Below are 23,563 nucleotides of genomic sequence, written 5' to 3'. Positions count from 1 at the left end.
GAGGCAGCTGACCAATTATTCTTTTATCATTGATGTTTGTTTCTATCTCTCTCTCCCTCTTCTTTCCTTTCTCTGAAATCAATAATAATAATAAAAAAAGACAAAATGGAAGTGAAAATTTAGTCACCCAGCCAAATTCTCCAAACCAAATATTTTATTTCTACTTGAGAGTTAAATTTTGAATTGCAAATAAAGGGTTAGGGGATCTCCATGAACCCTGGGTAGCTGGGTAGACGTGCCACTATTGCAGAGTCAGATAAGCAGCCTGCTATTAGCTAGGAAAGGCAACCTTGAGACATTTCATTCTTTGTGTGTGGAAAACTTTACTGATAGCAAGGGATGTGGTGTCCAGGAAAAGGACAGAGAGTGTGAAGAGTCATATGATAAAAGAAGTAATAGATCAGAGCCCTAGAGCCGTGGTCGGCAAACTGCGGCTCGCGAGCCACATGCGGCTCTTTGGCCCCTTGAGTGTGGCTCTTCCACAAAATACCACGGCCTGGGCTAGTCTATTTTGAAGAAGTGGCGTTAGAAGAAGTTTAACAAATTTGGCTTTCAAAAGAAATTTCAATCGTTATACTGTTGATATTTGGCTCTGTTGACTAATGAGTTTGCCGACCACTGTTCCTAGGGCCTTGAGAAGAGTTGGAAATTATTGAAGGGTTTTAATGAAATAAGTGAAATCACCTGGCTATCATGTAACCAAAACACTGAATTGCAATCAGAGAACAGGCTACAGATAAATTAAAATAATCCAGGTGAAAATGATAATAGGTGAGATCAAGATGGTGACGGTCAAAGAGGTGAGTAGTGAGATCCTGCATATATTTCAAAGTTATCGTCAATAAAGAGTCTTTCTTGATTACATGTGAGGTATGAAAAGAAGCAAGGAGTGCAAGTGACCTCCAGGTTCTTGGCTTGAGCAAGTGTGAGAGAATAGAGCTGCTATCAAGTGAAAGACTGGAGCAGGTTTGTGATGGGGAAGATGAGAATTGCATTTTCACGGAGGTTATATTTGAAATGTTCATTAGATATCTAAGCAGAGTTGCTAGGTACTACATTCTGGAGTTCAGAGGAGAGGTTCAGGCTGTAGATATAAATTGGGAGTCGTGTTACTAACATTTTTAAGGCCATGAGAAGAGAAGACTACCAAAACCTGACTTTAAGAATTTGGGGAGGAAGAGTAGAATCCACCACTTGAAAGTGAAAAGAAATACCTAATAATGTAGAAAGAAAAGCAAGAGAAATTGTTGTCATGAAATCCTAGCGAATCAAGGTGTATACGCAGGCCAAGTAAGATAAGGTTTGAAAGTTAATGTTGCTTTAGCAATGTAGGGATCACTGAGATTTTGACAAGAACGGCCCTGTTTCAGTGGTGGGGGCGAAAGCCCGACTGGAGTTGACTTGGGAAAATCTGTGAAGCATGAGTATAGACAAAATGAGGTGAAAAAGTAGGCACATAGGTGCACAATAAATTAACCCTGACTTTCTGGGAAAAAGTGATTTCTTTCTTTTTTCCTAGAATTTACTTAAATACCTTGATCTGTCTCATTTCCTCCCTGCCCCAATTATTATATCTACTTGACAGACCTCATATTAGAGGTTGTGAAATTTAAGTTGCTTGCCAAGCCAGCAGGAAAAAAAGTTATTCTGTCCTCTGGAGCTAAGAGATTATTATCACTTGTTGTTTTAATATTGAAAATGGAATGGTTTGTCTCAATGTTTTCCCTCCAAAGTAACTATGTAGTGTAATTTTTATTCTTCTGCTTGTTTGGCTTAAGTTTCACTTTGGTCTTATTTTACTGAAAATGGGACTCATGCCCAGAAATTCTCCAAACAAAAGCTGGCTTTTAAATATATTTAACTTGTAACTGCAGACTTTATAGACATAAATAATGTTATAGGATGAAGTTATTTTTTAAAATACCACCTTGTTTCACTTGACCTGCTTTTTTATACTTACCTCACACACTTGTGGTTACAGCAGAACAAATTAACTTAGATTTTTATGAATTCCTATTTATATTACATCAAAGAGGAGTATTGAATGAAAGATTTGATTCATGGGGCCATTAAAGAGCAAAGTATAATAGTATTAACTTGTTTTAAGCGCTATATTTAAACTCTAATTCAATCTGGAGTATCTATGTTATTAATATTTTTCCTACCACTAATCTCTCCCATCTTCTTACATTTGGATATTCATTTATATTCTCTAAATTGGAGAAACGTGTGGTGAATTTCCCTGTATAGGTGTCATGAATCAGGACACCTGTGTCTGGGCCCTCACCTTTCACTTACTCACAGACGGTGGGGCCTTGACCATAAAACCAACTGTTTACTTCTCCATCATAACAGCAGTGTGTTTTCACATTTAGAGGGGCAAAGGGGCGTAGGGGTTAATTAAGACTGTGGACTTTGCAGACAGACATCTGATGAGCACCTCTGAAACACCTAACATAGGACAAACCATGTAGAAGCAAACCAAAAATATTAGTCATATTAACAACAAACTAACGTTAGGGCAGTAACAAACAGCTTTCATATGGTGGTTTTAAAGATAAGGGGGATTCGACTATTTTCATAGATCTAATTTGACTTTTTATTCCTGTTTTATTGACTCACTTGTTCTCATCATGTAAATAATATGTGGTTTTTGTGTGTTTTTTTGGCTTCGCAGCTGGCAGTAAAAATTAACAACATATAAGCTGACTGTTAAAACAAAACAAAAAAACATACTAGTATGAGCTGATTGTAAAAGTATCAGCCTCTTTCATGTTATAGAATGTTTTCTGCTTTCCCCTCACCATTCATACATTGTGTTTGTGTGTGTTTATTGAGGGAAGGGGACAAGTGATAAATTCTGTTACTTTCCATAGCAGTATTCGTATGTCCAGGATATGAGATAATGGCTTGTAGACTAGAAACAAAATAAAGAGATAGAGAAACAAATGTCCTGTGCAGAAGGATCTGCATATGAACTGATCCTGCTTTAAGCAGACCAAGGTCACTGGGTTGGAACCTCATATGGACCAATTAATTTCATTTATTGTAAAAGTGATGTTTTCTAAACATAGACTATCTCTTGTCCCGGTTAGCTGTGTTCCGAAGCCTGTTGTATGTCACAGCGGGCACTCCTAGAAGAGCTCCCATGCACACAATAATCACAGCCCCTGGATGTAGGAAGAGCGTGTCCATATGTATGTTGTCAGGAGCAATAGGGTTGTGTGTGAAGAAGAATGTATGATTCTAGAAAAGGCCACACATTACTTCCGTGTGGTTGTCCTTAGTGCAGAGCTCATAAACCTTTTGTGCACTGGACCACTTTGGCAATCTGCTGCCAAGTGAAAATTTAAATGAATAAAGTAAACTATACAACCTTAAAATGGAAATCTAACATATTAAAATAGAGTTATCAAAATACTAAAAATCAGTCATTTTTTCCACAATGCTTTATATAACATTATTTCACAATGGGTTTAATAATTACCATAATTTCAAATTATTATATGCATAAATTTATATTTCAAAGTATATCTTCAATACTCACAATAATGTGAAGTGATAATGTTATGATTTTTCTTGGAGCAAAGTCACTAGTACTTTCAAACACCACTATGATTGTTATCTACCCTCTTTAGTGATGAAAATGCTAAATTGCAATGAGAAGAAAGTGCAAAATTATCTTCTGGAAACCTTGCTCTTGGCTCTGGATTGAATAATCAGAGATATCTACCTGAGCTACTTATAAACTTCTGTGACCAAAATGTCACTATTTAACCTAGGAGAGCACTCCAGGATTTAATATAAAGGATTTAACTTTTACATTGAGTCGATTTCAAAATACAGCTATTGCAACAATTGGAAAAACATAGATAAAAGTTTATGAAAGATACTTTGAATCTATTTCAGTAAATTTGCATACTATTGAATTATGTCAGTGATTTCTCCTAAAGTTTGAAGTCAATTGTGATGAAATCTCCCCTTAAAAAAAACTTTGGATTGCTGTATAGTAATATACATTTTTTTAAAAGAATAGCAAAGGTTGGTGTTTCCCACTCACAACATGACCATATGGAGATTTCCTAGGAAAATTTATTAGAAATATAAATTGTCATCATTTAAAAAAACTAAACAGAGAAAATATAAGAAAACATATTTCTAATATATAAATATTAATTTAACTTGAATAACATGTCTAGTTAAATATATTTGAAATTCTACAGGTATTAAAATATTTTATTGAAATTATCTCTGTTTCTTATGTGATCCTTTTGAGAGCTCAAATAAGGCCTAAATATATTAATTTAATATAGAATTATGAATTATTTGGGGACTTAATCATTAGTGTGGAATGAGAAGACATGGAAGAGATAAAAATAAGTATCATACTTTGAGTAATGAATCATTTTTTGTCTTTTATTTAAATATTTCCTCAGCAATTTACTGAAATATCTTCTCAATTTTATGTCTAAGTGCATGTAAGCAGTTACCTCCTAACACTATGTTGTGACAGCTGCAATAATTTATTGCAATGCTTATTGTTATTATTTTTTTAAAAAAAAAATACACTGCTTTTGATGACAAAGGACCAAAAAATTGATGAAACAATTTCCTCGTTCATGTTTTCTAAGACCCTCTTACTTCTAAAGCATTTCTTCTTTCCATAATGAAACCAGTTCAAAAGCGATTCCCCATATATGATATGAAAAGTGACATTCAGAAGGACCCCATAACTTAGAATTTTTAAACCTGTTTTTATTCTTTTCTAGGCTGAACAGGACAATGGTCATCCCCTCCCTGCCTTTGCCAGTCTACACATAGAAATACTGGATGAAAACAATCAGAGCCCATATTTCACGATGCCCAGTTATCAAGGCTACATCCTAGAATCTGCCCCCGTGGGATCAACTATTTCTGACAGTGTAAATTTGACCACCCCTCTAAGGATTGTGGTTCTAGACAAGGACATAGAAGATGTAAGTTAAATATAAATTTTGCTCATTTTGTTAACATGTCTCATGTTATACTTATGTCAATAAGAACTGTTATAAAAACCTGGTTACATGAGCTATAGAAGAGAGGAAAAATATAAATGAGAGTCTTATTATTGTCATTTAATTCTCTATCAAAGATAAGATTTAATAGGTATGTTTAATTCAGCAGCTGTTTTTTTCTCAGTTTACAGATATTCAGTATAAGGAAGAAAATGAATGTCTCTTCAGTAATTTGCTAAATTATCAGGGCACACTTATTTATTCATATGGGTTAAAACAGTTTATATAATTGCTATCAGGGGAATAATGGCATTATCCAATAAGTCTGAAAAATCATGCTGGCAGCCCTGGGCTGGGATTTGGGGGACTTTTCTGATAGTATGTTATTTTTTATTAAAAAAAAAAAAAAAGCATTTGAGGCAGCTGACTTGCTTACACTTCTGTCAGTAACTGTGATGCTAACTCCACTCCACTCATCACTGCCCTCTCTTTTTCTGGCACTGATACTAGCCACATAAGTGGGAAATGGTCCTGACTGGGTAGATCATAGTATTTTGCCTCTTTAGACAGAGTAACTGCTTTGAATGGTGGACAGGAAATCTATACCATGCCAGTCAGAGTCCTCCCAAGAAATGAAAGACTACAAAAAAAAAAAAAAAGTAGAAAGAAAGAAGAAGGAGAAGGAGGAGAATCTGGAAAACTTGAGCATTAAAGCAGTGCAATGAACCTGAAGCCATTGGAGCCATGCTTGCTGACATCATAGAGAAAATCTATTATCACCGAGAAAGAATGAAATGAAGCCTGACAGACAGAGTCCTATTGGGTTTCCGTTTTTTTGTGGTTTTTTGTTTGTTTGTTTGTTTGTTTGTTTTGAGGTTATCATTTCCCCAAAGCTATAATAATCCTAAAGATTTTCCTTTGACTATGTGACTACTACAGCATTTTCCAGTGTGTCTTTTTTTTAGACATACTGTACATTTGGTTTGTCACAACTCAAAAAGTCCTGGTCGGCACTTTATCCCTCTCCAGTTGTGCTGTCCGATAGAACTTTTGTGATGATGAAAATGTTCTGTGGCTATGCTATTGGACAGGACAGGTCTTGATTGTCCCTGAAATCTCATTACATGGAGCTTTTTTTTTATCAGTTTAGTAAAAAAAGAGGACACTTTCAGATTTATTTTCTCCTTCTAGGAAAAAAAATCGTTAAAATTGTGTTCTAAGGGACGTTATAAAGAAAAGCAAGGTGTGGCTGAGGTGGGGTGGGGGAAACTCCTGGGTCTAAAACCTTTAGAAAACAGCACCTAGAATTCTGCTGGGTTTAATGTCAGCTAAGCTCTTAACTCCTCTGAGCTATTTCCAGGGGGTGGGACAGCATGTTGTGGTCCTTAGGAGTTTGTATTCTCGAGTTAGTCAGCCCTGGGTCTGATTTCTGGTTTTACCGTAATAGCTGTGTGATACTGTGAGACTCATGATCACCTATTGCCCCCATTTTATCCAATCACCTGTGATCCAAAAGGAATATGGTAGCAACCACTGCTTCCTTGGCCTGCTCCTTCATTTGGGGCAGGTGGAGGTGGGCTTGGAGAGAAAATGTTCCTTATGTGCTGCCATGTATAGGGACAGTAGCATGATTAATATGTTGTGTAAAAGTGTCAAGTAATTAAATAATGTGTGTTTGGCCACTTGTTATTCAAACCCATCTTTTATCTAAAATTACCTACAGTGAATACTTGTCATTACGTGCCCAGAAAGTAAGCAAGTATATCTAATCCCAAAGTGACAAAGATTTTAAAAATATCCTATATAGTTTCTTTATATTTATAATTTAAATAAGCTTATAGAATGAGTATATATAACATATACATCAAAATTTATAATTATATAGAATTAATTGTTTCACAATATGGCCCATTCCTTGGTCGGGCAACTAATTCTTAGAAAGTTCTTTATATGGAGTTAAAACCAGCCTTTTTGTAACTCATCCATTATTCCTTATCTCTTCCATTTGTCAGCACAAAGAATAAATCTACAAAATGGTCACTAAAGTGTTTGAAGATGGGTTTATGCCCTTCTGAATCATTTCTTTTTCCAGGTCAAACAGTCTGTAAATCTTAAAATAAAATATGCTCGGTATAAGGTTAAAGGTCTCAATTAACAAAATAAAAATTCAAGGCCTTTTTCACTCATGGGCAAGAATTTTACTCTATCTATGGTAAAGACTTGCTGATTTTGAGTCAGAATAAGTGAAATTAATCAAAATAGGGATAAAAGTTTAAGGATCTAGACAGAGACGGTTCACCTCATAGAGGTGTCAGCAATAGAAATGGAGAATAAGCATCAGGCATGAAATAGAAGTCCTCACAGCAGGAGTCGGCTCTCCTAAAGTGCTCAAGAGCAGCCATGCCTAAAGGCAAATGCCAAGCACAGACTTGGATTTATTTGTCCAAAAATTAAGTGGAGTTCCTTTCTTCAAATGTGTGGAAAGTAAGACAAAGTTTTAAGAAATAGTAACAGAGATTGATGAGTTGTGTTATTCACAGCATGTATTTTGAGTCAGAAGGGTCACTGTGAAACTGAAAAAAAGTAAACAAAATGTTTTTACTAATGCTTCTTTTCTACAGATATTAGAGATATAAACATATACAGATATAAGAATCATGATTAAATATTTTAAGTACTCTTCACAGTTTTAAAATAGTCTAGAATATAGGAATAATGGTAATGCACAAGATTTTTAAGTCATGTCTGAGACCACCAAGTTTCTAGTGGCAGAACCATTGAAAATTGATTATTTAATCTACACTTATAAAAGAGAAAGATGCAAATTGACCATAACTTCACGACACCCACCAGCCAATCAGGAGTGAGTATGCAAATTAACCCAACAAAGATGGTGAGTTAATTTGCATACTCAGGTGCTGAGTGGCTGGGGGCGGGGTGGGATGCTTGCATCATCACCATGGCAACAACACAGGTGTTCCGCACCACTACAGCTGCTCAGGGCCTCTGGGCAGTGTGGGAAGGTGGGAAGGCATCTCCAGGGCTGGAGCAAAGGTGGTGTTGGCAGCCAGGGAAAGGAAGGCCCATTCTTGCATGAATCTTCGTGCATCGGGCTTCTAGTTTTGATTATAAAAAAATAACGGAATAGTAATAAAAAGAGGTTACACTTGTAGATTCACTTATAATTTCATGTTGATTCACATCCCTATATATAGTGTTATTTCAAAATAAAGGTATCTTTGAAATCTAATACACTACAATGTTAAAGATATAATGTACTTATATGTTTTATAAATATTACTATGCTATCATATATTATATTGGTTGTGTGTTTTTTTTCAGAACTAAGGAATAAAATATTCCTTGGAAAAAGTTGTTACTTTAAATGTACAAACTAGAAAAGGTGTTTTATTTATTTTGTTTCTTTGTTTTATTAGTGTACTCCTGTATGCCATATCTCTGTTTGTGGTCATTTATATTTACATTTTTTATTTCATATTTAATTTGCACATAGGTTCCTCCTGGTGGAGTTCCTGTAGGTACTAGGTGTTGATTTTGTGTTTGTTCTTTTGTTAATTGCTGCGGTTTGATTTCTTGTTCTTTTCCTGTTCAATTAAAACAAGTAGGCAATTACTTATCACCTACAAAAACTATACTTTAAATATATATGCATATAGGTTTAAATTAAGTATATTTACATTATATTACAATTGTAGTACTATGAAATTGTGTAGAATCAAAATTGCAAGTGACTTAAAGATTATTTAATTATTAAATGATCTTTTAGTCCATGACAAAAGATAATTCATCACTGCATTCTTTCTGAGAGGTTGTAAGGTTGGGATCAAACCCTTTTCAATAAGGAACCTCAGAAAATTACTATCAACTGATTTGAATTGGCAGATGAAATAAAATTTTTGTTTGTCATTTTTGTATTATGCTTTGTAACTTATGTGTGTACATAAGTATGCATGTGTATATACATATATATGTTTCTGTTTTGCATGTGCATATATATGAGGATGCATATAATCTTGTGTGTGTACGTGATATATTTTGGTGCCATTGATTTCAAATGCAATGGTCTTTCCATATTTAAACATATGTCTTCTACTCTATATGACTAAATTTCAATATTTTTACATTCATATCTTTTTTATATTTGCAATGTAGATATGTTTACTTTTTCATTTATATTTTTTGTGCTGTGAGAGAATATGAGTTTTTTTACCCTCCAGAAAATAATACACAAACCACTGAACTAATATGTCAGACTTCTAGTGTATATTGAATGTATACTTTAGAGTAAAATAGCTTTATCTTATGTCGGGGAAAAAGAACATTTATTGATCAGCCTTCTGTGCACATACTGATTTAGAAAACTAATATTTATTTTAAATAAATTAATAGACACAGGACTGTATAAAATTCACTGTCCCCATCAGAATATTAAGCCAGAGCATTATCTGTCGATTTACACTCATAACATGCCATAACTTAAACTAGCATTATCTTTAAAAATAAATCTAAATATTAAATTTGTGATAATTGGCTGAACATTTCCCAATCTGCCTTCTTAAGTTTTGTACTTAAAGAAATGCACAGATATTCACCAATGCCATCTATGTACACAATACACAGATACAAAAAGTTACTATTTTAAATATTCATAAATATCAAAAGCTATATTTTAATCAGAGATGAACTATGCAGAATAGATTATTATGTACTAAATATACCTTGTACAATACTTCTCTACATAAAACAAATAAGCTGCAGTTCTGGGAAATGCTATTATAGTCTCTAGCTAGTTATTATAAAAGGATCCAAGAAATGGAGACAATTAAATTATCAAAAGTCTTTAATGTTTCTGGTTATCAATTATGAGAGAGTCTGTTTATGAAGTCCTGGTGTTTATTTCATCTTCAAATGGGAAGCATTTGACAAAGAAACGCTGTGGCTTTCATAAAATCAATGCAATGCGTGGTCTTATTTTCACACACCATATTACACTAGTCTTGTACATATACACTGGTTCACAATTCAACACTCATAGCAGTATTGCCTTATCATATCTGACATTTAAAATGCTTAAAATATAGGGGGAGTATTTGAATTAGTATATCTAACAAATTTACTAACAGAAGCTACAATGGACGGATAAAGAGACTCTGGAAATGCATGCCAGATAGGCTACAAAAAGCACAAGAACATATGGTGGTTCAAGTGCATGAAGGTTGGATCTGTGTTTTACTTTACTGTGTTTTCCTGAGTGTAAAGAAAGCATAAGTCATAGATCCTCAGACCCATTTTGATAAAGTGAAAAAAGTTGAGCTGGTTTTGTCTTTATATTTTTGCTATTAGCAATGATGTTTAAAAAATTAATTAATTAATTAATTAATTAATTAAAAGGTTGTAGTAAAAAAAAAAAAAAGAAAAAATTCATTGAGAAAGGATTAGTCATAAAGTAGAGTGACTGAGGATTTGAATAAAGGGAAAGGAGTGACTATTTGGTAAGCAAGTCACATAGCAATATGTGCTCAGCCTGGGTTCCTAATAGAGTACAGGTCTGAGTAAAGGAAGCTGTCCTCACTGTGTTCATGGGCACAATTGTTATGTGCAGAGAACAGAAAAAAAACCACATACACTGTTAATTTGAAAACCTTGTAATTACATAAAATTAAGAATAAACACTAAAGAATGGCACTCATACTTATTTAATTTTTATTAATTGAAACTGCATGCTAATAGTTTTGATTTTTAAAATATAATTTAATTTTATGATTGATTAAAGTATAACAAAGTAAAAATCCTCAAAATATAATTTAAATATGTTTATTTGTAAATAATTTGTAATTTTATTTTCTAAATAAATTAAATTTTTATTAGCTGACATATTTGATTAGTTAAAATATCCCACTTTCTATCCATGCTGTGCTATTTGAGTCGTGACATTGAAATAAAAACAATGAAGTGCCTATTTGAAAGTATCAGTGTAAATTTTCTTGACCTTTTACATCTCTTAATAACTTATTATTTTACAACTAGACCAATGGAATTTTTCTGCAGTATTAATTTATTTTATTCTAGAATAAATGTAGCACACAGACCCTATATCAAAATCATGAACAGAGAAGCTACCATGATATACCTAAGTAACAGCTTGTTATGAGATATTATGAATATACAATTTGTGTCAGATTCAAATAAAACCATTCATTTCAAAGTTATTTGAAATAAATACATATTGAAATTTAAGATATGTAAAATATATTGTGGATTAAATTATGCACACTTTTTTAATGTGCATTGTGCATTTCAACTACTCATTTCTACATAGAATTTTTTTAAATGTGAGTCCTATTTTTCTCAAATTAGCATGTATTTAATGATTCCAAGCTCTCTAGTGTGCCCTCAGCCCTTGATACCAGATTTAGAAAAGCAATCTATGATATTAAATTAGATTTCATATTATACTATGCATAATATTTTGAAAGTTGCCATACTCTATAAAAACACCTTAACTTCCTGCATCATCCCTTTTTGCTGTTTTTATAGGCTTCTTGAGAAGCCCACTCTCACAGTATTCCCCTTTCTTGCCCACCTGCCCTCCTATTCCACTATGCAGACACCAGTCCAAACCTCCTACTTCACATCTCTGTTCTTGCTCTGCACTGCAGACCTTAATGCCTTGCATTTCAGGGATGGCAATCAGATTGTGAAGGGTTTCCAATTCTTACTGGTAGTTAATGATCTCCCTTTTGAACTTTTGCAATCACTTCCTCTTTATGTAGTTATTTTTTCCTAGACTCTTTTATCAGATACTTGCTGTAAATTCATATATTTTCAATCTAATCATCTGAAATATGTTAATTACAATAAGCATGTTTCCCCTTGGAGAATCCTTGCAGCATTAAATAGAACAAGCATGATATTTATAGATAATAAATTATACATAACTAATTTTATTTTACATTAAATATAGGAACAGTATAATAATATGCATATGTGCAGATTACATATGCATATGTGCATATGGACAGCTAAAACATTGCTCCATTTTCCTTTTTTTGCATTTATTTTTTTTTTGAGCCCAGTGAAGTTCTGAAAAATATTAATATTAAATAAGCAATAAGACTATATTTAATTGGATTGTTTTCTACTTTATCCTTCTTTTTACAATTTTCCTTTTTATTCACATTCATTTTACTAGTATTTATTTTATTACTTTGTTTTCCACAAAATTAATCATTGTCTTTTGGACTTTTTAGCTTAATGATGAGTAAATATTCAGTGAAATCTTTTTTTTCTTTTTTCTTTAGAAATCCTCCAGATGGTTATGCTTATTTTGTAATAAACTTGAAAAATTATATTTCAGGTAATGAATTCATAGCTGTATCAATTGGCCAACAATTTAAATAACGGCCTTTTTTTCCCCCAAAGACGAAAGACCCAGAGCTTCACCTTTTCCTGAATGATTACACCTCAGTGTTCACCATCACACCGACTGGAATCACCCGCTTCCTCACCTTACTGCAGCCAGTGGACAGGGAAGAACAGGACACTTACATCTTCTCGGTAAAGAGACGTTTGTATAGATTCGTATGTAACAGAACGCAATGTCTGTGTGAAGCTGAAAGGTCAGTCATTTGAGAGAAAAATCTATAATGTCTCTAAGTAATGCCATTGGGAATATCATACTTCAAATGGATATTTCTTTTTTCTGTTTATAAGTTTATTTAGCTTATAAGACCATTCTTTCCAAATATTTTTAATTTTCGAGATGAAAACAAAAATATGGTCAGTTCCTTCATCATACCCTCAGGATTGACTTCAATTGAGATATTATAAACCAGAATCCACACTGTAAGGAATTCTTTCCTAAACTTTATTTTATTGCTATTATTTTTTGCTCTTGCATTTTTAATTTTGCCATAGGGTTAGGCCAGTGGATCTCAACTGGAGATAATCCTTGCACCTCCCTCCCCATTGCATTGCCCCCTTTCCTTCCAGGAACATTAAGACATGTCTGGAGACATTTCTGGTTGTCACTATTGTGAGTGGGTGCTGTTGGCATCTGGTGGGTAAGAAAGAATGCTGCAATTTCTTATAATGATCTTACAAGTCACATGACAGCATCTCCAACCTCCCAACAAAGAATTATCTGGTTCAAAATAACAGTACTTACTGAGATGGAGAAATCATAGTTTAGGTTAATCAAGAAAAGGAAAGCTTATTGAAGCTGTGAATCCAAATTTCAGAACTAGATTTTGTTAAGATGTCAGAGGAAAATGATCTGATAGAAAAGTACTAGTTTTAGGACTTTTAGAGTTCTTTCTGGAGAAGTCGACATAGCAGAAGACCTTAAACTAGAGCTTCCAGAAAACCCAAACTGACAGTTAAAACTTTGATACAGAGTGGATTTCAGAAGTCATTCAGAGCAAGGACCATAGTGTTGCAGCACTATTTTTTTTTATCAAACCTTCTTAAAGTGTTAATAATGTAATTAAGATATTACTATTAACTAATGTCAATGTGTCCTTCAAAAATTGTCATTTTGTGAAGAGAATCTGCAAATCTAGGGCACCTACTTTTTTGACTTGTAATCAGCATTTTGGCTTTAAAAGCAACTATTGAATTGTATACAAAATATATAAAAATGGAGAAAAATTTCTGATCAATTTCATAAAAATTAAATAGTAATTAACTCCTAAGAATCAGCAATGTTATTGGCCCACTGCAAGCCTCTACAACATTTTACATATTGGCTTATTTAAAAGGTACTTGGCATTGAATACATTGAAATTAAAACAGAATCTCCTATAATTGCTTCTGAGCAATTATAATTTTAATATAATTTTAATTATATATACTATTATAGCTTTACTTCTTTTATTGACAAAACATATTAGTGCCCTTTTTAACATGTAAATTACATATAGAAGACTTCATAAGAATGAATTCTGAACTGCTTATGTTTGCTCGACGTCTCTATTAATTGTATTTTTTCTATCCCCAAAGATGACGGCCTTTGATGGTGTGCAAGAAAGCCAGCCAGTTGTTGTCAATATTCGGGTGCTGGATGCAAATGATAACACTCCAACCTTCCCTGAAATATCCTATAATGTCTACGTTTATACAGACATGAGCCCTGGGGATAGTGTCCTACAGGTAACTACCCATATAATTTGAAGATATATGTCAAGTAGTTATGTTCATGGGCATATTAACCAATGTAACCCAAAAAATTCACTCAAAAAGGGTAATTTGAATATGCCAATGAGATGCCATACAGTGCTGATTTTTCAGAAAAGGTGAAAGTTCTTGACTTAGTATGGAAAGAAAAAAAATTGCAGACAGATTGCTGAAGTCTAGGTAGGAATGAATCTTCTAGCTGTGAACTTGTAAAGAAAGAAAAAGAAATTCTCACTAGTTTTATTGCCACACCTCAAACTTCAAAAGTTATGGACACAGTGTGTGATAAGTACTTAGTAAGGATGAAAAAAAGCATAAAATTGTGGCTGGTAGACATGAAAAGAAAACATTTTTTCGATTAATGGCAACATGCTGTGCCAGAAAGCCTTGAGCCTATCCAAGGACTTCAGCAAGAAATGATACATTTCCTGCTAGTAAGTGATGGTTACATAGAATGACTTTGGACTGAAAAAATATAAAACTTACTGGGAGGCTGTGTCTGAAGATGAAGCTGCTGCCACATTTCCAGTAGAGTTGAGGAAGTTGATTAGAGTTTCATATTCTCTGAGGTTTCAGGCATCTGCTGGGGTTCTTATAACATATCCATCACAGATAAAGGGGGACTACAGTATTTCTAGTCATTGATTGAGAAAAATACATTTCTCTTTACTGAGGCCCTCTCTCATAGAAAACAAAATTATAGTTTACACAGATAAAAGAAATGCCAATTATTGTCATGTTCTTAATTTAATTAGACCTGATTCTCATCCTTCCTATATAATAAAACCCTAATATGCAAATTGACCGAACTGTGGAACAACAGGCAGAACGACTGGTCACTATGACACACACTGACCACCAGGGGGCAGATGCTCAATGCAGGAGCTGCCCCTGGTGGTCAGTGCGCTCCCACAGGGGGAGCACCACTCAGCCAGAAGCCGGGCTCATGGCCGGTGAGTGCAGTGGCAGTGGCAGGAGCCTCTCCGCCTCTGCTGCAGGCAGACGGAAAGGAGTGCGAGGTCCCAGACTGTGAGAGCCCCAGACTGCGAGAGGGATGTCTGACTGCTGGCTTAGGCCCCATCCCCTGGCTTAGGCTGGGGGGATCGGACCTAAGCCAGCTGGCGGACATCCCCCGAGAGGTCCCAGACTGCCAGAGGGTGCAGGCTGGGCTGAGGGACCTCTGCCTCCAGTAAATGAATTTTGGGCCACTAGTCTCTATAATAACATAATTAGAAATAAAAGTAAGTTTATCCAGATAACGCACCAGCAGGGAACTGGATACTATAACTAAGAAAACAATAGCAATTGTGTGGTAGAAATGTATCTAAATAAAGTTTGCTTTAGTGGATCAAAAGCTTATTTCTGGCATTTGCAGACTACGAAAGTTAATTTCCCTTTTGTATCACTTTATAAAACAATCTTGCCTTAAAAAATGATTTTATATATTTTCCTGAACTATAAGATTATGAAGATAGATTGTTGTTTTGTCAATATACTTCTGATTTTTAAAAATTTAATGTAAAGAAATGAAGCTTTATAATTAGTATTTTTAATGTTATTTCTGATATGTTGTAAAAGAGTGGTATAGCTATAAAACATTCTATAGGGGCCTTAAAATAATAGGAAAGAAGTTTTCTCATTGAGAGAAAAAAACATAAAACAAATTAAAATGATGCAGAACTGTTATGTGCAAATGCCTTTTAAAGAGTCACAAACTAGGCTCTTAGGCTCCCCGTACCCCTAACCCTTCATCAACTCTGCTTTTCCCCATTAACCCAATAGAAGATCATTGAGTTTACTCTTTGGTTAGTAAAATGATATCAAAAAAAGTAAAATTTAGAAACAAAGGTGACAATGAGAACTCTCCAGCAAAGAGAGTCTTAGATAACAGATTTTAAGTATTATAATCAGGTCATTTTTAACCTATCATTTTCAATGTAGACATGAGACTCTCTTGGCCTGATTTAGGTAAATAACTATTTGAATCCGCTATCATCTTATTATGTAGCTCTCCTGGTCTATAAGAAGTGGACAGGAAGTAGCTAGGTGCTTGTTAAATGTTCTCAGTTATAAATTGGTCTTCTAACTTTATATCTCTTATTCTTGGTTATTGTAAAGAGAAACAGTGTTTCTGATATATATGGCTCATAAACCATGCTTAGAGGAGCACTGCCCTAAAACCAGTTCTTTCATAACTGGAAATGAAGTATAATCAGATTATTAGCACATCTTGTGTGCAGGAGAAAATCACTACTATGTGTGGGAATGATTTTTTCCAGTTTATGCAGAATATCTTATGCTGGATAAAATACCATTTTGTAGTCCATCAGTGAAATCTTATAGGTTGACACTAATGGACATCATGCTCTATTGTCTTAAGGTCTCATTTCACACATTGCTAATTTTCTTAAAAAACCAAATGCTCAAAAAAATTTTTAAAAGCTTTATACTACTAAATATACAGATTTTGATATACAATTTTTATATTTGAAAGATGTAGATTTTAATATAGCAGTAGTTAACTATCCAGTCCCTACTCCATAGATGCTTTTCCTAAACTTTTACAATTCTCTTAAATCAATGGTTCTTAATCTTAATTGAAGACTCGAATTCTTCCTGAGGAACTTTTAGAAATATTGATGCCAGACTCCTCCCTGAAATATTTTTATTTAAATGATCTGAACATTCATAGTAGAGTCATTTGGAGAGATTGTATTTACTAAAACAAAGCAGCACTTATATGCAGCCAGTTTTGAGAAAAACTGACATAAACCTGAGAAAATTAGAATGATTAATTCATTAGGATGGAGCTGATTATCACCCTACTCCTTTCCATTCGTTTATTCTTCAATTTTTATTTTCTTCTCTCATACTTCAGACTCCTATCCACTGCTTTAAAGAATACATCTTCCCCTCACCTTCACCCCATACTCCACTAATTATTCCATCTCTTTCCTTTTTTTTTTTTTTTTTTTTCTCACTACAATAAGCTTTTGTCTATTGATTCTTTCCCCTTTGGCCTATAAACATCCTTAAATCTTCCCAGGCCCTGGTCAAAGCACTCCTCTCAGATAAAACTTCTTGCTGCTATTCCAATGTGATAATCCACTATGATGTTTTCAGGCTCTTGGACTGATTGATCCATTTATAAAACTGTATTAATTTATTGTTATTTATTAATTTATTACATTTGTATATATAGGTATATAATCTCTCCTTTACTAACATCATGCCATTAAAATCATATGAAATCATAGATCTAATTAAGTCTATCTCTAATAGTCAAACACACAAGCATTTCCCAGTCCCTAATCTATGTAAAACTCAACTTTACCCTTCTATGGAAACCTTTCTGGTGACTGAGGGACTTTGTTGCTGGCTCTTTGTTCAGTTCTCACTCTTTAAATATTAACATTTTCCAAAAATCAATATGGAGTTCCTCTTCATTTTATATGTTCCCAAATTTTTAATCATCACCTCTATGTATTCTTGTATCTCCCAAAGTTGTATGCCCTGTGATGATCTGAGCGTCATGCTGACGTTACGCTATCTGTTGGACATGGCAGTGTGGATTTTTGACAGGTGCTGTAAACTGTATATATTTCAAGATAAATTAATTATTCCATTCATTATCTTTCTTCTAACACAGATACAGACATACACAGAGACTCAAATGTACATGTCCTGTTTTCTTTGGAGGCAGCTGTATTATGACGGGCCCAATTAATCTTAGGCTACACAGGCTTTAGGCTTGCAACCTCGGAATCATGTTTCTTATTTTCCTCCTTCATCTGCATACATTCAGCTGACAGTACAGTTTCTGAAACTGCTATTTCAAAATGTATCTGTCATTTGCTTTACCATTCCTTGCACTGCTATAAATTAGGCTACTACAGTAGACTGATAGACAACATTATTTCTACATATTCAGTACCACACTGCTACAAATGATTATTCTGAAACGTGGGTTGAAACAGCTCCACATTTTTCTGGAAAACCTACCCAAGAAAGTATACCCGTAGAGATGCATGCAGTTAAGACTATCTGGGTAATAGTTCAAATGTGAGTGTCTCACCTCCTGCTACATACCTCTAGGTAAATGACTTTGAGATCATATTTTTGTTTTAGCATGGAATATCCTTGCCATTCTTACTTATTTCCACCTCACAATCAGTTATCAAGTTTTACCAATTTTTCCTCATATACTTATTGTATAAATCTACTTGATGCTCTTCCCAATGCCACTATCCTAGTGAGAGCCACTGTCAGCTTTTACTTGGATCAGTGTAATGCCCTTCTTTGGGCTTCATTTACGTCTCCTCTCTCCTCCTTCTCCATTCAGTGCCACAGGATTATTTAAAGTTTGAAAGTGAATCAATAATTCTTCTGCTTGATCCCTTCAATGATTTTCCACTAATATAAGAATAAAGTCCATAGTCAGAAACCTGCATAACCAATCTCCTGGTTACTCTCCAATTTCATTACTTACCATTCACCTTTCTCTTTTTAATTTTTTCTTTCTTTTTCAATTGAAATTTCCGTTCAGTATTATTTCATTTTTGTTTCAGGTGTACAACATAGTGGATAGACAATCATATACTTTTTATTGAATTAAATAGGGTGACATTGGTTAATAATATTTATAGGTTTTAGTATATGATTCTATGGTACATCATCTGTATATTGCATTGTGTGCCTACTACCCAAAGTCAAGTCTTCGTCTTTACAAAGTGATTCCCCCCAATATTTCAAGTAACCACTTGACACCATATGTAGTTTTTACAGTATTATTGACTATATTCTTTATGCTGGACTTTACATCCCCATGACTATTTTGTAACTACTAATTTGTTCCCCAATCTCTTTATAATGCTTCCACTCTAACTAGAGGACTCCTACTCATATGCTTTTCATTTACTGGATCTCAATTTAAATGCCGCTTTCTCAAAGAAGCCTTCTATAACTCCTTTGATGAGTTTTGCTCTTTATTATCTCAAAGCATCCTCATTTTTCCTCGTGGGAACATTTAAAATTTCTAATTTTAACTAACTTGGTCAGTTTCTCTCCTTAGTTTCTTTCCTTTTTCACTACTATTGTGTACTTAACTTGCATAGCAATTTAATAAATTTTTGTTTAATTAATGAATAGATAAGGGAATGATAGATGTAGGTTAAGGAAGTGTTAATGTAATTTCTGTATGAGTATTGTGAAATAACCTATATATAAAGTTAATGCATTTTAAAAAATTAATCCACTGGACTGCAGGTGTATATTGAATCCTTAGAACAACACTTCCAACTTTGATTATCTGGGAGAATCTTTCCAGTGAAAGCTCTTGAGAGGCTAGTCTCACTGAAAACACATCTGAGAAATTAATTATATATGCTTTTGGAGAGGCAACGTTGAATAATTAGCACATTTATTTGGAAACGATATTATGTCAAGTGTCAAAATTTTGGGTCACTGTGCCAAATCATAGGTATTCAAGTAACTACTAACATTTATTTCTGCCCTTAATAACTACTATTGTAATAGAGAAGAAAGTTATATATTAATTTAGTTCTATCATACATGACAAATATGACTCACCTCCTCAAATTAAACATTATGAAAATTTTAACATCTAAGGATATCTCAAAAATCTAAAGAGATATGATCTGTAGATTAAGCTTTTCCATTAGATAAACTTAGAAATAATATTAATGATATTAATACAGTAATCACAAAAATCTGCATTTTCAGTAAGTATAAGTAAAAAAAGAATTTTCACATCTGACTTTTATATTATTTTTCAGTCATCATCCCCTTTCTCTGATATGTTTAGAAGCACAGCTTTTCAGAGAATATGCATTTGTAAATGCAATTAAATTATTTTATATTTATATAGCATGCTTTTGGGTTATCATAGTGAAAACTATTTATGGTACAATTTTAATAATTAATGCCTATACTTGTTATGAAGCTTCTATTTAATTGTATGTGGTTATATGTTTTTAAAAATCATATAAGTTGTGCATTTTTAATATCAAAAATTATTTTCTCATTATTATAGTTCTAGATATTGCTGGCTTACTGGAAATTGACTTGATATTTGATAATACACTAGAATATACAAAATGTACAATAGCCTATATAATAAAGAAGTAATATGCAAATAGACCCTCACACCCTTGCACAAGATGGCCACCCACATGTGGTGAAAGATGGCTGCCACAAGATGGCCAGCAGGGGAGGGCAGTTGGGGGTGACTGGGCTGGCAGGGGTGGGCAGTTGGGGGACCGGGCCAGCAGGGAAGGGCAGTTGGGGGCAGTCGGGCCGGTAGGGGAGCAGTTAGGTGTCAATCAGGCTGGCAGGGAAGTAGTTAGGGAATGATCAGGCTGGCAGTCAGGTGAGTGGTTGGGAGCCAGCAGTCCCTGATTGTGAGAGGATGTCCGACTGCCGGTTTAGGCCCAATCCCACAGGATATCCCCTGAAGGGTCCCAGATTGGAGAGAGTGCAGGCTGGGCTGAGACCACCCCCCCTCCCCCCCCCCTACAGTGCATGAATTTCGTATTTTATATTTTTTTCCTTTATTGTATATCACCAAAGTATTTTAGGTTTTGTCAGCTGTTGTTTCAAAAAATGTTCTCTTTCCCTCTCAACTCCCTTTTATAGTAAAATATGTTCAATGTCAAAGCATAGTCATCTATATAAAAAATACTCAGATATTGAAATGTTTCAAATACAGGTTATCTTAGAAAAAATCAGTATACTAAATAGAGCGGTAGGGAATTCTTTAAAACATAGTAAACTTCCTTATTAAGTTTGGCAAAGGACTCAAACAAAAACATTTGGCAAGTCCTAATAAATATATCAGATCCATATATACAGGGTACCACAAAAAATTTTATTTACACTATGAATAATTATTACTTCCAATGGGTTAAATCTGAAAAGAAAGAAACATCAGCTGAACTATCAGAAAAAAAGTGTGTATACATTTTTAGGGGACACATATTTATACACACACACACACACACACACACATACACATATTTCTTCTTGGACAAATTATAATTTAATGTATAGATTTTAATGTGCTTAGTACTAAACTAGAAGATCAGAAAAATACATAGGATGAATAAGACATAGTCAAAATTCTTACAGAGTTTCATATATTTTGTAAGAGATAAGTATTATTCACAGGGAAATAATCAGAAAATACTACAACCATTGTTGAATTGTTAAATTAGATGGAACATACTAAAATATTATGATAGTTCATTAAAAGTGAGTCAGGAGAAATATGTATTAGAACTAGTATTTTGGGCAAGGCTTCATTGTTGATTACAACTACATGAATCTGTATGGATGTTTTAGATAGGCAAGAGAAGGTTATATGATGTTGCTGGATGATGTGATGTAATGGAACCAAAGGCATGATAATTCTGTGAGGCACTAAGGCTTTACAGAATTACAGGCTTTTCTGTCCTTTGTAATTTTTTATCCTTCTCTACTAGCACATCTGTTACAGATGTGTCTCCTCTTCTACACTACAAGCTGTTGGACAGAAATTATTCTGTCTCTATTTTCTGCACACTCTGCATTTTTCAGAGCCCAGTGAATTATGTATCAGTTTATGTATAAAATAATTAAAGAAGAAATATCCTGCATAGCAGAATAACTTAAATTTGGCATTGTATTCAACAGAAGTAACTTCGACTAGATCCTTAAATCGATGTGTTAAAGCCTTTGATATGGGAAATGATGAAAGCCGACTTTGAGAAAATCTTTGTTTGAGGTAATGAGGGTAGACATTGAGCAGGAGTAAATGCAATAGCATTAAAGCAATTAAGGTTCCAGTTTCCAGTGTCAGAGTTTGAGTAATGAGATTCAATGAACCTCTACAAAAGGATCATGAAGTTGCCACAGAAAAGAAACAAACACTTCAAATTCTCAAGCACGGTAAAGAAATACTTCAAAAAGTCCTGTTGTTAATGTTTTATTCTTTGACTTTTTATACGGAAGTGGAACTCCTAGAAAAAAGATATTCATCTCCAGTAAAAACAACAAAAACTTTTATTGGTCCATAAAAAATTGATAATGGTAGTGTTAACAGTGTTGATACCATTTTCTGGAATATACACAATTTACCAACCACTTAATCTACTGAGGTGCTCACCATCATAGATTAATCTATATGTTGAACAGAAGGGGGTAACCATTAGCCTGATATGGTTTTTAGCTTCAAAGGATTACAGACTTACATTAAAGCTCCAGAGAGCATAAATTTGGAGATGACTAAATTATTCATTGCCCAATTTGCCTAACCAGCAAAGAGTGGTCTTGGGTTCATTCTCTAGATATAACTTCTTAATCATCGGCACTCTAGATGCATTGCTCCCTTGCTACATATTTCTGAGGCATTTTCTTAAAAGTTTTGCTATAGCAACTTCTATAATATCTAGTGCAAAATAGTGAACTTAACTACAACACTGGTAATGATCAGATTATCTTTTATATGGTAAGGAGTTGAAATTCCCTCTGCAAAATACATTAACAGCCATATCTTTGCCTAAGTTCTCTGATTATTCTTTAATATTTGAAGGATTATTTCATTCCTTCACACTCTTCTAACGTATTATAAGTGTTGATAGAGACATTCAACTGTGTATGTAAGTTTTCCAAATGAAATTCTTCCTCTGGCAAATCTGTCTCCATAGTTATTACCTACTTTGTGAGTTTTAGGTTGCCTTCCCAAATACTCTTTCTGTCCTAGAGATCAGTGCCTACTTGTTTCATTTTTATTTAACTGTAAAAGTGAGTCCAAAATTCTTTTTTTATATCAGAGAGATGATACAGAGATATTAAATGTTTAGTTTACACACTTCAATTAATATCACTGTGTTATTTTTTAACTTTCCCAAGGATATGTGAGATTTTTCTCACATATCATGCATTTCTACTACCAGAGTAGGCATTAGGGACTCAGGGTTTGGTCTAGCATTATAACAATACACTACCTCATAGGTGTAAATTTTTACTGATACAAACTTCTGGGTATCATTGCATTGCATCAGCCATCTATCTCACATTTTCCTAATGACTAATGATTTTGCAATTTTTTAAATATTCTTATTAACCCTTTCTCCATCTTTGGTGAAATATCTGTCCCAGTTCCTGCCCATTTTTATCTGTATTGTTTGTCTTCTTAGTATTGACTTGTCATTGTTTTTCTTTAATAAATTATGAATGCAAGTCTCTTATCAGATATATTAGAGGCCTGGTGCACAAAATTTGTGCATGTGGGGGACGGGGGTGTCCGTCAGCACAGCCTGCACCCTCTCCAATCTGGGACCCCTCGAGGGATACCCAACTGCTCTCTCACAATCCAG

General features: G+C 34.0%; 1 protein-coding gene across 1 annotated transcript in view; it reads left to right on the top strand.

Moving 5' to 3' along the window:
• The window catches only part of PCDH15 (protocadherin related 15), a gene marked incomplete at its 3' end in the record, with an annotated part of 1,266,261 nt that overhangs the window by 940,991 nt on the left and 301,707 nt on the right, over positions 1 to 23,563 (top strand). The window contains exons 15-17 of the mRNA XM_080641959.1: positions 4,770 to 4,976; positions 12,438 to 12,572; positions 14,016 to 14,165. Coding sequence (XP_080498085.1) covers positions 4,770 to 4,976; positions 12,438 to 12,572; positions 14,016 to 14,165 — 492 coding nt within the window. The remainder of the gene's footprint in view (positions 1 to 4,769; positions 4,977 to 12,437; positions 12,573 to 14,015; positions 14,166 to 23,563) is intronic.

Source organism: Plecotus auritus (assembly GCF_963455305.1).
Source record: "Plecotus auritus genome assembly, chromosome: 9".
Lineage (NCBI taxonomy): Eukaryota > Metazoa > Chordata > Mammalia > Chiroptera > Vespertilionidae > Plecotus > Plecotus auritus.
Note: the sequence above shows the minus strand (reverse complement) of the source record. Positions and strands in the feature narration are given on the sequence as shown.